The 14,527-nt window shown below is 50.3% G+C and overlaps 8 protein-coding genes across 8 annotated transcripts; 3 read left to right on the top strand and 5 right to left on the bottom strand.

Annotated features, from left to right (window-relative positions):
- Window positions 1–112: 112 nt before the first annotated feature.
- PFICI_15089 (WD repeat-containing protein JIP5) lies at window positions 113–1,520 on the top strand (the record flags this gene model as incomplete). The annotated part of the gene is made up of 2 exons (XM_007843670.1): window positions 113–377; window positions 472–1,520. The coding sequence occupies 2 exons, from the start codon at window positions 113–115 to the stop codon at window positions 1,518–1,520; spliced, it is 1,314 nt and encodes a 437-aa protein (XP_007841861.1).
- A 291-nt stretch (window positions 1,521–1,811) lies between these two features.
- On the bottom strand, window positions 1,812–2,264 carry PFICI_15088 (Catabolic 3-dehydroquinase; the record flags this gene model as incomplete). The annotated part of the gene is made up of 1 exon (XM_007843669.1): window positions 1,812–2,264. One exon carries the CDS (start codon window positions 2,262–2,264, stop codon window positions 1,812–1,814), a length of 453 nt encoding a protein of 150 aa, XP_007841860.1.
- Window positions 2,265–2,930: 666 nt separating this feature from the next.
- On the top strand, window positions 2,931–4,138 carry PFICI_15087 (Protein qutG; the record flags this gene model as incomplete). The annotated part of the gene is made up of 3 exons (XM_007843668.1): window positions 2,931–3,149; window positions 3,276–3,847; window positions 3,898–4,138. The coding sequence occupies 3 exons, from the start codon at window positions 2,931–2,933 to the stop codon at window positions 4,136–4,138; spliced, it is 1,032 nt and encodes a 343-aa protein (XP_007841859.1).
- A 144-nt stretch (window positions 4,139–4,282) lies between these two features.
- On the bottom strand, window positions 4,283–5,282 carry PFICI_15086 (Quinate dehydrogenase; the record flags this gene model as incomplete). The annotated part of the gene is made up of 2 exons (XM_007843667.1): window positions 4,283–5,016; window positions 5,066–5,282. 2 exons carry the CDS (start codon window positions 5,280–5,282, stop codon window positions 4,283–4,285), a joined length of 951 nt encoding a protein of 316 aa, XP_007841858.1.
- A 1,319-nt stretch (window positions 5,283–6,601) lies between these two features.
- PFICI_15085 (Quinate permease) lies at window positions 6,602–8,429 on the top strand (the record flags this gene model as incomplete). The annotated part of the gene is made up of 4 exons (XM_007843666.1): window positions 6,602–7,030; window positions 7,107–7,693; window positions 7,757–8,011; window positions 8,087–8,429. The coding sequence occupies 4 exons, from the start codon at window positions 6,602–6,604 to the stop codon at window positions 8,427–8,429; spliced, it is 1,614 nt and encodes a 537-aa protein (XP_007841857.1).
- Window positions 8,430–9,003: 574 nt separating this feature from the next.
- Window positions 9,004–10,062, bottom strand: PFICI_15084 (3-dehydroshikimate dehydratase; the record flags this gene model as incomplete). Its single annotated transcript, XM_007843665.1, has 1 exon — window positions 9,004–10,062. One exon carries the CDS (start codon window positions 10,060–10,062, stop codon window positions 9,004–9,006), a length of 1,059 nt encoding a protein of 352 aa, XP_007841856.1.
- Window positions 10,063–11,365: 1,303 nt separating this feature from the next.
- Window positions 11,366–13,849, bottom strand: PFICI_15083 (Quinate repressor protein; the record flags this gene model as incomplete). Its single annotated transcript, XM_007843664.1, has 1 exon — window positions 11,366–13,849. The coding sequence occupies one exon, from the start codon at window positions 13,847–13,849 to the stop codon at window positions 11,366–11,368; it is 2,484 nt and encodes an 827-aa protein (XP_007841855.1).
- Window positions 13,850–13,941: 92 nt separating this feature from the next.
- Window positions 13,942–14,133, bottom strand: PFICI_15082 (uncharacterized protein; the record flags this gene model as incomplete). Its single annotated transcript, XM_007843663.1, has 1 exon — window positions 13,942–14,133. One exon carries the CDS (start codon window positions 14,131–14,133, stop codon window positions 13,942–13,944), a length of 192 nt encoding a protein of 63 aa, XP_007841854.1.
- Window positions 14,134–14,527: the final 394 nt, after the last annotated feature.

Here is a 14,527-nt window from a genome sequence, read left to right as displayed (position 1 = left end):
ACGACTGTGAATGAAATATCACCGCCATCTGAGCACTGGTTGTAGGAACCGGCAGATTGAGGTCCATTGGAAACATCTTCATCACCCAATTGATCCACTACGAGGTCCCAAGATGCTAGAGAACCTCTGCACGCTCCCACTCAGTGCTGAGCTCTTCACGCAAGCCATCCACCCGACCGAGCCTCTGCTGGCCACCGGGTTGTCCACCGGCCACGTAGAATGCTTCCGACTGCCCGCTTCCGATAGAAGCATTGATGACGACGCTTCCGCCGATGTAAGCGTCTTGTCAGACGGCAAAGGCACGATCGATACCATCTGGAAGACGCGACGACACAAGGGCAGTTGTCGAGCTCTGGGTTTCAGTCTTGATGGTTCTGGTACGCATGCCCTCTTGTACTTGGTCACCTAGCTTATGCCTGCCAGCATGCATATAAACCCGTTCTGATTGCTGACCTGGCACATGATTTGCAGCCCTCTACTCTGCCGGCACCGACTCCATTGTCAAACACTTCTCGCCCACGACCGGCCAAGTGGCTTCCAAGATTGCTATTCCCGACCACAACAACTCCGCCGATGCTCCGACTCTTCTCCATGTCCTATCGCCTCAGACACTTCTCTTGGGCTGTGACTCGGGTGCTCTACACCTCCTCGACCTACGAGATCACGCTCTGGCATCCAATAAACCTCAGCAGACACACCTCCCGCACTCAGACTTTGTATCGTCCATAGCTCCACTGCCTCCCAGCGATACCAGTACAAGCGGTTATAGCAAGCAGTGGGTGAGTACCGGGGGCACTACCCTAGCAGTGACGGACATACGCCGTGGTGTCCTTGTCAGGAGTGACGACCAGGAGGATGAACTCCTTAGCGCGGTTTTCGTGCCTGGTCTGGGTCCCAAGAAGAATAGGGACAATGGCATAGTTGCGGTCGGCACTGGCACTGGTGTACTGACTCTCTGGGATAAGGGTGCATGGGATGACCAGACCGACCGCATCATTGTCGATCGGGAGGGCGAAAGCCTCGACTGCATGGCACAACTGCCCGAGACCATCACCTCTGGAAAGAAAGTCGCTATTGGTGTTGGAGATGGAACCGTAAGAATTGTAGACCTCTCGAAACGTGAAATCGAGAGCACACTACAGCATGACGAGGTTGAAGCTGTCGTCAGCATTGGGTTTGACTGTGAGGGACGCATGATTAGTGGTGGTGGCACAACAATCAAAGTCTGGGAGGAAGCCGCCGTGGCAACTGGAGATGACAGTGACAATGTCGACGGAGAGGACGATTCAGACGATTCAGACGATTCAGACCACGGCGATGACGACTTGGATGATTCTGACGGAGACGGCGGCGAGGCATCCAACAACTCGAAACGCGCCGCGGACAGCGAGGACGATTCCGATTCGGACAGCGACGCCGGATCACGGAGGAAGGGAAAGAAGAAGCGCAGAAAGGGCAAGGGCCAGGTGGATTTGGGACCCCATGGTGCTCACGGTATTCTCAAGTTCAAGGGACTATGATCATGCACGTTTGCCATCTGCCCGTATTGTCGCAGGGAGGCAATTCTTTTCCATCTCATTCACTAGGAATTATGATACCCAGAATACTGGCGCTTTACCCGTAGAAAAGGGATTAATGCTTGTTTGAGACCACTCGAGCTCTAGTTGTAGTTGATCAGATACATTCCTGTGCCTATCACGCACGGGAATCTCGCCTGGTTCTACGACAACCAATGGTTGAGAACAACTCCTCGCGGAATCCAATCTTTCTCTCCCGTCTTCCCTTTCATCTGGCCATGTCTATGGCAATGCTCATGCCCTCTCCTTGATCTTCATATGTTTGGCTGCAAACTCGAGGGCAGCCTGATATCCAAATACGCCAAGACCGCAAATCATGGCCACGGCTTTGTCCGTAAAGTAGCTGTGATGTCTGAAGCTTTCTCTCGCATGCACATTCGAGACATGCAGTTCCACAAATGGTATCTCGACTCCCAGTAATGCATCTCTGATAGCCACGCTTGTGTGGGTGAAGCCGCCTGGGTTGATTATGATGGCATCCACATTGCCTCGGGCCTCTTGGATTCGGTCAATGATGGCACCCTCGTGGTTGGATTGAAAAGTGGCAACCTTGACCGAGAGCTGGGCCGCCTGCTGTTGAGCTGCTGCTTCCACATCTGCAAGCGTGGTGCTGCCGTAAATGTGTGGTTCCCGTGTTCCCAAGAGGTTCAGATTCGGGCCGTTGATGATGAGAATTGAGCGAGGCATTGTCAATCAAGAGAGAAAAGAGAAAAAGAGACAAGAAGCTGGGAAAGAGAAGAGTGATAGACTGGATGGCTGGTTGAATGGCTTCTAGGTCTACCTAGATATATCTGAGTGTGGAATGCCCGCGTTTTATTTCGTATGAGTATGTCTTCACGGTACACTGCATATCCGTTACAACGTAGACAGCATACCACATTTTCCGAAATAGGTATCCATATATTGTGTGGTAGCTACCTCTACCTACCCATCCACAGCTCCAATACCTCGCTTGTTCCCCAATCCTCAGCCTTCCCCATAGATCCCCGCATCGGCAGCTTGGTCTACTGTGCACAGTGGCTAAGCGTTTTGCCGCTTTGCGAAGACATGGAGACGCAGTGGTTCGTTAGCCTAGTGTCTTCTCGAGTCAGATACCCACCTTGACCGGAGCATTGACCGCATGACACAAGAAGAAAGTGTCTTGAGGAGGGGACGACAGTCGCTTTGCAAAGACCAGGGCTTACTAGGTATGTACCGTGCCAGAACCACACCGTGTCAGCAGTCCACACAGTAAACCGAGTACACACCGAGCCTCTCGAATTCTGTCGCCTTGTCTGGCAGCACGGCTCTATTCCGATCACGGCTGCCACTTAACCACCACCTTACGATCTTTCACTCATTTTTTTTTACACCATGTCGGATCTCAGTGCCTTCGAACTCGAGGAGATTTATGCCTTTGCTGTACAATTGGGCAAGGATGCTGGGGCACTGTTGATGAGCTTTGCTCGTGCCAGATGGAGCTGCAACGGAAACACAGACGACGCCATCTCCGAGAAGGATAGTTCGGTTGATATTGTCACCAAGGCCGACAAAGGCAAGTACTTTGGCATGGTCACTGAAGATCTCAATGGCGTAAGAGAATGCGGAGAAGGAAGTCAAGCTAATTTCATCATTAGATGTTGAGGCATTCATTAAATCATCGATTGAGAAGAGATTCCCGTTGCACAAGTGAGTCACACCTTTATTGTGAGCAAACAGGTCATATGCAATGCCAATAGCCATTTGACACTTGGTGGTATTCACAGGTTTATTGGCGAAGAAACGTACTCTGAGGGAGCCACTCGGGAATATCTCATTGGCGATGCACCGACATGGTGCATTGACCCGCTGGATGGTACTGTAAACTTTACGCATCTGTTTCCCATGTTTTGCGTCTCCATTGGCTTCATTCACAGAGGAGTGCCCGTGATTGGTGTAATTAATGCACCTTTCTTGGGCCAATTGTTCTCGTCGTGTCGAGGTCGGGGCGCATGGCTTAATGAGACACAACAACTCCCATTGATAAGAAACCCTGTGCCTCCCATGCCGGCCAAAGCTCCTAGCGGCTGTGTCTTCTCTTGTGAATGGGGAAAGGACAGAAAAGACCGTCCCGATGGCAACATGTATCGCAAGGTAGAGAGTTTTGTCAACATGGCCTGCGAGCTGGGAGGACGTGACGGCAAGGGAGGCATGGTACATGGGGTGCGAAGTCTTGGCAGCGCGACCCTCGACCTAGCGTATATCGCCATGGGCTCCTTTGATATATGGTGGGAGGGCGGCTGCTGGGAATGGTACGTTTTCCTGTGAATTGATGAGCGCAAAGTGACTGACCTGAGCATAGGGATGTTGCAGCAGGCATTGCCATAGTCGAGGAAGCAGGCGGGCTCGTGACGACAGCAAACCCACCGAATGACTACGATTCAGCTCCTATTGAACCTGCCCGGCTTGGCAGTCGCCTATACCTAGCAATCCGACCAGCTGGTCCATCTGCAACAGAAACGGGGCGGCTTTCACAAGAGCGCGTGGTCCGAGAGGTGTGGAAACGTGTCCGACAGCTTGACTATGCCCGACCAGGGGCATGAGATGGTATCAATAGACGCTATACCAAGATTCTATATACACAGATTTATGCTATTTTCGAGTGCTCCCATCACTTATCTATCGTGATTATGCCTCATGTATGTTCATTCACGTTCGTCCCAAGACCTGACAACCCCAAATGGCCTTTATAGCTTGGAAATTTGCGACAGACGCGCGGCAATGACTTCCTTCGCTCGGTTGACCGGGAGTTCATGAAGCTGGAGGCCGGTCCAGTATCTGTCCTGCTCAAGACCCTGCCAGATGAGGGCCTCGGTGCCGAGGATAACTTGCCAGCCTTCACGTTCGGCAATGCCACCAATTTCAGTGTAAGGGTTGGGGTTGTAGCACATTTCCAAGATGCTTCCTTTCCTGTCCTTCTTGAAAAATGTCTCGATGATACTTCTGGCGGTAATTTCCTCCTGTGTGACCGGGGGAAAGTCTGGAACACACGAGACAATGGCTCCAGGAGCCTCGAGCGCTTCTGCCTGCTCAACCGTCGCAACGTGGACCAGCCTGTCACCATAGCCCCGGGCCAGGCATTCGGCGATAACAGCTTCAACCTCACCTGCATCGCGATTGACCAAGTAGATCTTTGTAGCTCTCATCCATTTCTGTAGAGCATAGACTGCACTCCGGGCAGCACCACCACCCCCAATGACCATGGCAGGCTTGTCATGAAAGATAGTGTCAGGACTGGTGACATTTTGGTAAAAAGACTCCTTGATTCCAACCACATCTGTATTAGTGCCACACAGGATGCGTTTGCCATTTTCTTCCCGGAAGAAGACCGTGTTGCATGCTCCAACTTCGCTGCACTCTTCTGTCACTTCATCCAAATGCGACATGATGGCGACTTTGTTGGGCATGGTCACGGAAGCGCCTGATACAAATTAATCATAATTCATCAAGGCGCCAAAGTGGAAACCTACCATAGAAATTTGGATCTTGGGTTAACTGCAAAAATTTCGGGATATCACTCGACTCGAACAATTCTTGCTCCCAATCCAGTCCCAATTCTTCATAGATGGTCTTGTGTAGCAATGGTGACATGGATGCGCTGATCTTCAGACCAAAGAGATAGCCATGACGGTGAACTTCTGTAGGTTGTGAGGCTACGGAGCCAGTGTCGATTTGTGTAGTCGCCATAATAGCTGGTGATTGATTTTACCTGGGTGTATGCTTGATGTTTGCGTCCACTCGAGAAGGTAAAGATATACAGCGCACTTGAAATGCCTAGACTTGGATCGGATTTTCAGAAAATATTTTGCAACACGGAAAATGCACAAGGCCGAGGTAGAGGTTTACTATATGTACGAAACTAATTCTCATGGGGGAGGAGAAGCATTTTTGCTGCCCCCAACCGGGCCGAGACTATAATGGAGCCGCTGTGGAGCTTCACTTTATCCTCTTCCCAGGCACGAAGTGATTGGATCAGGGAGCAGGTAAATACGTATGAGGGCACTTCGTCACTTGCAATGGTAGCGGAGTTTTGGTCTCCGGGGAAAACGACGCTTTCTGGGGATAGGCAACTCACATGGATTGATTGGCTTTGATCAAGTTTAGGTAATCGAGATTATGCTGTAAATCCAATGGGATACCTCCCAACTGCCATTACAGCCTTTGGGTATATGCTTTTCCGGTCCCTGCCAATGATCGCCTTGGCGGTTAGTACACGTGCTCAGCGGTTGGCTTGTGCGTGTTTGGGGCTCCACTGGATGAACGTTTAGGCGACGGTTCGGGCTCCGGTGTTTGCGGCAGATGTTGGTGCGGGATCGTGGCGTAAGATGGTAGCATGGGCGGCCGAGCAGCCAAGCATGGGCGGTCGAGCAGTCTAGCTTTTTCTAGTGCTCTTGGCCTGACACTAGGTAGACACACCATAACAAGCCATGACTCGGTTGGGACAACTGGTGATGAATCGTCTCGCTTTTAGCACTTTCAAGTGGCTGAAAGCAGCTGAAAGAAGTGCGGCCAGGCTTTTGAAGAACTCCAATTGGGCTCCATTGTAGTGAGGAAGAACAGATATCCAGATAATTTTCTCCTGATCATGATTCCCCCAACTTTGCAGTCTCGCTAACCCCAGATCTCGCCAGTAGAGTTGTGAAATGACAGTGGACACAACGTGCTACCCCAGACTTCTAGACCACGAGGAGCGTTGGGCCCCTTGTTACGATTCCAAATCCTTGGGTCTACCATTTCCTAATCTGTTATAGACCAACCCCAGATAGGTGTCTGTGTCCGGGGCCCCGGATTTCATTATAAGAACGACATTGTCGCGATGACTAAATTCAACTTCTCCCTTGTGCTTATCACTTCGCCATCACTCATCCCATTGCCTGGAGATTCTACTTAACTGGGGCTCCCCAGACCATCTCTGCGCTGTCCAGCTCAGAAGTCCGACTTCTATCTTCATTTGCAACTTCGCAACATCACGCCTACTTGATTGTCGCTTCATTAGTGTTTTCAAGATGGGTATCCTTTCAGTGGTCGAGGATCGACCTACGCCAAAGGCCGTCTACAACTGGCGAGTGTACACATGCGCTGCTGTCGCATCTTTTGCATCTTGCATGATTGGTTACGACTCTGCCTTTATCGGAACTACCCTCTCCTTGCCGTCTTTCAAGTCGGAATTCAACTTCGCTAGCTATTCTTCCGAGCAGCTTGCTCTCGTGTCAGCCAACATTGTTTCAGTCTACCAAGCCGGAGCCTTCTTCGGCAGTCTGTTCGCTTATGTATCCAACTGGTTTCTTGGCCGGAGAAAGTCACTATGGCTTTTTGTTTCCATCTTCATTTTGGGCGCTGGTTTGATGTTGGGCGCAAACGGGGAGCGCGGACTCGGACTCATTCTCGGTGGACGCGTCCTCGCCGGTGTAGGAGTTGGAGCTTGTAGCACAACGGTAAGTCTCGCCGGAATCCTGTTTCTAGCCCGGCAATTCTTCAGCTTCATAGCGACTGACTTGGTCAAATGTGCAGGTTCCTATTTACATTTCCGAGCTATCCCCTCCTGCCGTGCGTGGCCGATTGGTCGGCATCTATGAGCTGGGTTGGCAGATCGGTGGTCTGGTTGGCTTCTGGATCAACTATGGTGTCAACACGACCATGGAACCGAGCCACAAGCAATGGCTGATTCCTTTTGCCGTCCAGCTCATCCCCGCCGGTTTGTTGATGATTGGTGCACTCTGGATCAAGGAGTCACCCCGATGGCTGTTTTCAAAGGGTCGACGGGAAGAAGCCATGGCCAATCTCTGCTGGGTGCGAAACCTTGATGTCAATGACCTCTACATCATCGAGGAGGTGAACTACATTGATGAGGACCTGGACCGCTACAACAGAGAGGTTGGTCCTGGCTTCTGGAAGCCTTTCGCCGCTCTCAGGCAACCAAAGGTCCTGTACCGGTTCTTCTTGGGCGGTATGCTTTTCCTCTGGCAGAACGGATCTGGCATCAACGCCATCAACTACTACAGCCCTACGGTTTTCAAGAGCATCGGTATCACTGGTACAAACACGAGCTTTTTGACAACCGGTATCTTTGGAGTCGTCAAGACCGTGGTCACTTTTGTGTAAGTCAACTTTTTCCAAATTCGATGTGCTGAATTCAGAATGTGTAAGCTAACGTGGAAAAGCTGGCTTCTCTACCTGATTGATCATCTTGGTCGTAGAAGACTATTGATGATTGGCAGTGTTGGTGGCTCTCTTTGCATGTGGTTCATTGGCGCATACATCAAGATTGCCAATGTATCAGGAAACCCCACTGGTCAACTTGACAGTGGTGGTATCGCTGCTATATTCTTCTTCTACCTGTGGACAGCCTTTTACACCCCCAGCTGGAATGGTACCCCCTGGGTCCTCAACTCTGAAATGTTCGACCAAAACACTAGGTGAGCTTCTGACCTTTATGCTACTTGCAATCACTGTCATATATGCATGGACAAGGGCTAATTCTTTTACTACAGAGCATTGGGACAAGCTTCTGCTGCTGCCAATAATTGGTTCTGGAACTTCATCATCTCCAGATTCACCCCTCAAATGTTCTTGACCATGAAGTACGGAGTGTACTTCTTCTTTGCATCCATGATGATTCTTTCAACCGTCTTCGTTTTCTTCCTTATCCCTGAAACCAAGGCAGTCCCTCTCGAGGCAATGGATCGACTCTTCAATGTAAAGCCGGTACGCAAGGCCAATAAGACTATCATGGAAGAGCTTAGGGTTCAGGAGGAAGAGTTCAGACACAACGTCGATGGTGTTGACCTGAAGGAGGGAAACAAGCGCGATGTTGAGCAAAGGGAGGTAGCATAATGAGGCTACTTTCTAATGCAAGATCCAATATGAATGTCTGAGGATGCACGGCCCTGCGCCATGTTCCGAAGAACTTAATGTGGTAGTAATAAAGATGATATTGGAGATGACTGAACATTGATCTTCAACTTGGAATGGCGTGACCTGTTCTCTGCTGTGTCAACGTCTCGAGCACCTGTCTATCGCTGTTATAATGGAGAGGTGAGACAAGAAATTTCACCAATGATTGAGATAAAACGCCTACAGAACATATACACGTCTTTTTCATTCATTTTAAAAAGCGCTCAACAAAATAAACTCTCTTCTGCTAATGCACATCATCAATTCGGAATCACAATCCTTTTCTTCTTCTTCTTCTTCTTCTTTTAAGCATCTTTTAATAGAATGCATAGGCATCTCAACTTCAAGAAGTGGTTTATTTATTGGTATCAAACGAGCTAAACTGCCTAATCTCAAGAGACACAATGCTCAACGCGTTTCTCATGTAGCCTCAACCCCAGGGGAGAGAGGCTGGGAAAAGAAAGAAAATAGCATAATACAAAGCCAAATGGTGAAACATAGGGATGGTTCATGGCTAGAGAGATGCTGTTATCCTTTGTGGCAGCTGAGGTCTGTCGACATTCAAGTTCATGTCCTGCACTAATTTTGCCCATGATGCGGCTCCTCGACTTGCCAACTCTCTTGGGACATTCGTGTCTTGTTCTGACATCCTCCTGTTGAAAAGCTCAAGGCTGACCCAGCCCTCGTATCCGAGACCCTGAAAAATGGCCTTGGAGATCTCGACAACTGGCAGGTAGGCACCGCGATCCTTCTCGCCGTAGAACAATCGGCAGTTTCTCGACCAACTCATTCGACACGGTTGCTCTGCATCGTAGAATTTGTGGCCCTGAACGAGAGGCTCTTGTAATCTTTCGGCGTCCACAACCTGGACATAGAATACTTTGCTGACGTCTACGTCGGAGAGAAGTCTGGCTATCGACTCCGTGACGGCCTGTTCGGCATTGGGCGTCTTGCCTGTCTCGGAGGATGGATCCGCATAGATTCTACCAGCGATGTTGAAAGTATCGAGACATATTCCAAAGTTTGGTCGATCGACCGCTTGTACAATCTCCCAGCTCTGTTCCCAGTGGTCGACTCGTGTTCCCCAGCAAAGCGCCTCGTAGACATATCTGATCGGTGGGTTCTCCTTGAGGCCCATATCCGCCACTATTTGCAAATCCGATACAATAAGATCCCTGTCTTCCGTCACCTGAGAAGCAGGAAGAAAACTTGACGGGATCTGCACAATGTCGGTACCAAGGACCTTGGCAAGTTGAAACCAGAACTTGAGCTGCTCGAGGCGTTGTACATGTTGATCCCGATCGACAAGGCCTTCATATCCCGCAAAAGGTTGCAAACACAAGATGGATAAACCCCGTTCGATACACATGTCGTGGATGATTTCTGCGGCTTCTAGTTCGTTCTCCGCGGTCGATTTGTTGTGTAATTGGCTTGCAATGTCTGCCAGATCTTCGTGGAAGAGCTCAATGCCTTTGTAACCATACGCTCGGGCCATATCTAGCTTATGCGCGAAAGAGTGGCCTGCCCAGCAGCGGCCCAAGGACATGGACGTTATTGCTAGTTGACAAGGCATAGTGAAGGTGCTGTGTAGCTTCGGGATTGCTCAAGATGTCAAGTATAATGGTGTGTGCATAAAAGGAGTAGAAAAATATGGCCGAGAAAACGCAAGTCTTGAAGTGAACTTTGAACAATTTATAGTTATAGTGTCTGGTAGGAGTATATGATTCGCATGTGCTTGCCACACAAGGAGCGTGTGATGCAGAGCAGAGTTGAAGGGACAAGATGTATGTAACCCGGAGATCGATGCTGAATCGAGTGTCAAAATATGCAAGAAATCGTGCAAGGACAACACACGAGACGAACGAGGCTTTAGATATTTGTTGCTGCGATGCAAGCGGGCTACTTGCAGGTGGCTCAAATAGGCAGTTTTGTGGTATTATGGGAAGCAGGAAATATCAAGTTATGTTTGCGTAGACCCCTGGCGAGAGCGTCTCGTTCAGTGGACTAGGTAGACTAGGACAGCTTCAGTATCCATCTTCCGCCCACTACGGCGAAGAATGAAGAGGCATGGGGAAAAGTATACATCCCACCCTCGTAATGTCAATCATCGCTGCAACGCCGCTGTCTTGTTGCGCACTCAATAGTGGTGGAAGGAATCCACGGACCGAGGTGTCCTATTGATGTCATGAGACCAGACGCTGGATAAAGATTTACGCTGGCGACATGGTCGCTCAGTCCCTGGTTCGTCTTTGGAGGGTGGAGAAACAACGGGGCAAGATACCAAAAGCGTAAGCAAGGTGCTATGCACTATTCCGTTCTCTCATAGTGGCATGGTGGGGTTAGCATAGCTGCCAGAGCATTCATTCTTCTTATGGCTGGCGCTTCGAGTAGATGTGGAGGTACCTATAACTTGGATGTGCAACCGCTGCAGATGGCCATAGAACCTCGCATTAGGAGACGAAGCATCTCCCCAAGATCTACGGTGTTAACACCTGGGTATACTCTTCTGCTGACTTATATTTACTTGGATTGGTTGTTCATCATGCCTCGCCAGTGATGTGATTAGATGCGCGATGGTTACTCGTAGGCAAATATAGGCAAATAGGTAGGATACCGCGAGCGCCGTCATCTTCCGGCCTGCTCGCAAATATGTCATGTACGCAGTCGTTTTTACTTGAAGCAGGGCATACATAACAATTGCACTTTCGCGTTACTTACTACGTCGACGCGGAATGTTGAACTGCCCTTCAAAAGATAAATGCGCGATAAGCCCAGGACCTTAAAATTCGACAAAGACAGCAAGTTTTCTCGAATATTTGGTATTTCTGGGACTATTTGGAAAGTCTAGTAGATAGTTTTTAAAATGGTTCGGTGTCTTATGGTTCTTGTTCTACGATGTTTTCCAGTCGAGGCTGGAGCTGAGTCCTAGCCGAATCTCCCTGCCCGCTCGGGTATGATCTGAATACTTCTTCCCTCATTAGTCTCCGCGGTGCTCGCCGGCCAGTGAATAATTCAAACTGTGCGAATCCTTGTTCTGGCAGAAGGTCTAGACCATCCATGGCAACCCAACCAAGGTGTGCCTTTGCGCGTACCTGCTCGAGCAGCGGTGTATTGAGGTACCTGTAGGCGAGCTCGAGAACCACACCGCCCGTGGGGCTGTCCATCCATGCGGGCGGCAGCGTGAATTTCGGCGCCGGAGCATCACCGATATCATGTGTAGGTATGCATGAGATTATGATGGTGGGCATACGGAACTTTTCAGGCCAGGCATCATCCCGTGAGGATATGACGTGGAATTGGGTCTCCGTATCAGAAGCTGGGCTGAGAAGGGGCAGATCGTGTCGGGAAAGAAGCCGTGTGAAATGTGCAACGAGCCTTTCGGCATTCGCGGGCGTCCTGTTATAGATGGCGATGTTCTTGACGCCAAGTTGCAGCATAGCGTAAACAGCCGCTCTCGCCATGCCACCAGCACCGATGACCAGACCGCTGGAACTGGGTCGCACGGCGTTGGCTGGAGAGAGCCCTCTCCTGATGCAAGCACGAATGCCAATCCAATCGGTGTTCTCGCCAAAAAGGGCCAGCACCGGACCAGCTCGATTTCTGAAGTTGAAGAAGATAGCATTGTCTGGGATGGAACCATCTGCATTAAGATGTCTCACTGGTATTAGAGTGTTGACGGCTCCAATGGCCTTTGCATGGCTACTGAGGGAGTGCGCGAGACTAATGACCTCGACTTTAAAAGGTAGGCCTATCGACATGCCTGCGAAAAGGGGATCATGTATGAGGTCGCGGATGTTGCTAAGCGACTCCGTCGAGTGTGGCCGATAAACGTGCGGGATGCCGCATGCTTTCAGAGCAACGTTGTGCATGGCAGGCGACATGCTGTATCCGACGTTTGCACCAACCACATAGAGCTTCATTGCGTCAACGATGAAGGAGGAGTGCAATGCTCTCGTGGCTTCAAAAGCCGTAAGGGGAGGCGGAATGAATAATGATGTTTCGGGTTTCGGATGGTCCATGCCCAGTAAGGATGCTGGTATCACGGGGGTTAGAATCTTGTTATAGCACTGCGAGTTGCGTCCCTTGGACCCCGTGTTAAATGAAATGAGCGGAAGCAGCGGCTCGCCCAGCTGTTCAATGGCATTCCGCAGATACTGTACGTCAAAGTTGTCCTCAATTTGTGTTGCCGGACGCAGCAGACGGACCAAGTCGCATCCAAAATCGCGAGCCTTGCGGTAGAACGACAACCACAGCGGGTCCTTCCATGACGGTGGTTGAGACGTATTCAGGTCGACCGAACCAATGACTTTCGATGTCCCCTTGGACCTGACAATCTGGGAGAAGAGGTAGTCCTCGAGGCGCAGATCGAGGACAATATACTCGGGGGCCAACCGTAAGCCATGCTGGAGGTATTCAACGTAGGTTGTCTTATGCGTGTTGTCCAGCGGGCCTGGGTATGGCCAAATAATATGATAAATAATGGGTATCACAACATTTCTTCTAATGTGGCCAATGACCCTGCTGATTTGGCTAGCTCTGCTTGCACCAAGCTGGGTGCTTGTTCCTTGGATGAAGGCCTCGTCAACAACCACTTCGATTGCGTCAGCACCTGTTTCCAGGTCTTCGATGTTGAGGTTGCTTGAAAGTAGCTTGGACAAGGGCACAGACATGGCATATGTATACTGTCGCTTCTCAGTAGGGATGGAGGCCAGTGGAAAGGCAGACTCGATATAGGGAATGGATCCCTTGGGCATAATCAGAGCCAAGTAGCGTAAGAAATGCCTTTCAGCTCTCTTCAGCGTCAAATAAGGCGCTGGAGACTTTTGTCCATCGTCTTGGCCCAGCGCAGCCGCCTCTGTAAGATTTGGATCCTCTGACGTGGAAATGCCTTCGGAAACGTTGAAAATCTCAAAGTTTGCAAAGGCGCGGAATGCATGTGTTAGGTAATCAAGGAGTTCCCGAAATGTTTCTATATCGGTTACACCCAGATATCCAGCAATAGCTTCCTCGTCTCTCACAACATGTATTACGGGGTGTGAAGCCGCAAACTCCACGAGGAGTTCTTGGACAGATCGCTCGACCCAAGATGACACGATTATGCAATCCTTCTGGTGTCGAACGAGTATGCTTTCGAGGACGGCGTACTGGCGTTGTCTGTATTCGAGATTGCCGTGCTTCTTCTTGAAAGCGGCCGTCGAGAGGCCCGTCGCATCGAAGAATGCTTGTTCCGTTTCGACAATGCGCCGCTTCATAGCCGCCGAGGCAATTATAGCCAGAGTAGATTTTCCAGATCCACGCACGCCGACGAGCACAATGGACGAGTCGGGCGCAAATTGTGCAGGAATCGGCATCCTCGCCATATTCAGGCTTGGGGAACTGCTGGCGGTTCGGGGAGTCGTAGTACCGGCTGTGATATAAGAATATCAATTTCCTCTGTCCACACACTAAAATTTCAGGAGTGGCATGGCTTACAGTCAACTTTGGAGGGGCACTCGCTAGTAGCATGTTTCCTCTGGCGTGCTGGTGCTTTTGGTAGTCGATCGCTGTCACTGCCCCACGAATGGCTTAAGCCCGCCAACTGGGCATTTGCCGCGGCCATCTCCCCAAAGGACCGCTTGACTCCTGCTAAGCTCGGTGCCGCCATCGTTCCTACAAGACAAGGAATGAAGGAGCAAAGTGTTTGCGTGGGCAATCAGAGCAGTCGGAGGAGTGCCTGTGGGACATCGTCGAGCCAGTTTCGAAGAAATCGTGGATGCCCTTGGCGAGAAACCAAAAAGGAAGCCTCCAGCGTTCTCTTGGCTTATGGGGATGGGAGCTCGAGAAAGGCCAAAGGACCTTGTTGACTCAGGTTGCCATTCAGGAAAGAGTCTCTTTGGTTTGTGATATTAGAAAGATCACTGAATGGAGTTCAATGTTGCTCAAATGGGGTTCCCCAAACTGTCGTAACGTATGATATGGTCGGTTACAATTAATGTGATGCTGCTTCATGTTGGAGGGATCTCTCACTACAAGAATACCTAGAAGGAGGGCCGGGTTCC

This window comes from Pestalotiopsis fici (assembly GCF_000516985.1).
Source record: "Pestalotiopsis fici W106-1 unplaced genomic scaffold PFICI_Scf_15, whole genome shotgun sequence".
NCBI classification, from domain to species: domain Eukaryota; kingdom Fungi; phylum Ascomycota; class Sordariomycetes; order Amphisphaeriales; family Sporocadaceae; genus Pestalotiopsis; species Pestalotiopsis fici.
The sequence above is the reverse complement of the archived record's forward strand: the minus strand, read 5'-3'. Positions and strand labels throughout refer to the sequence as shown.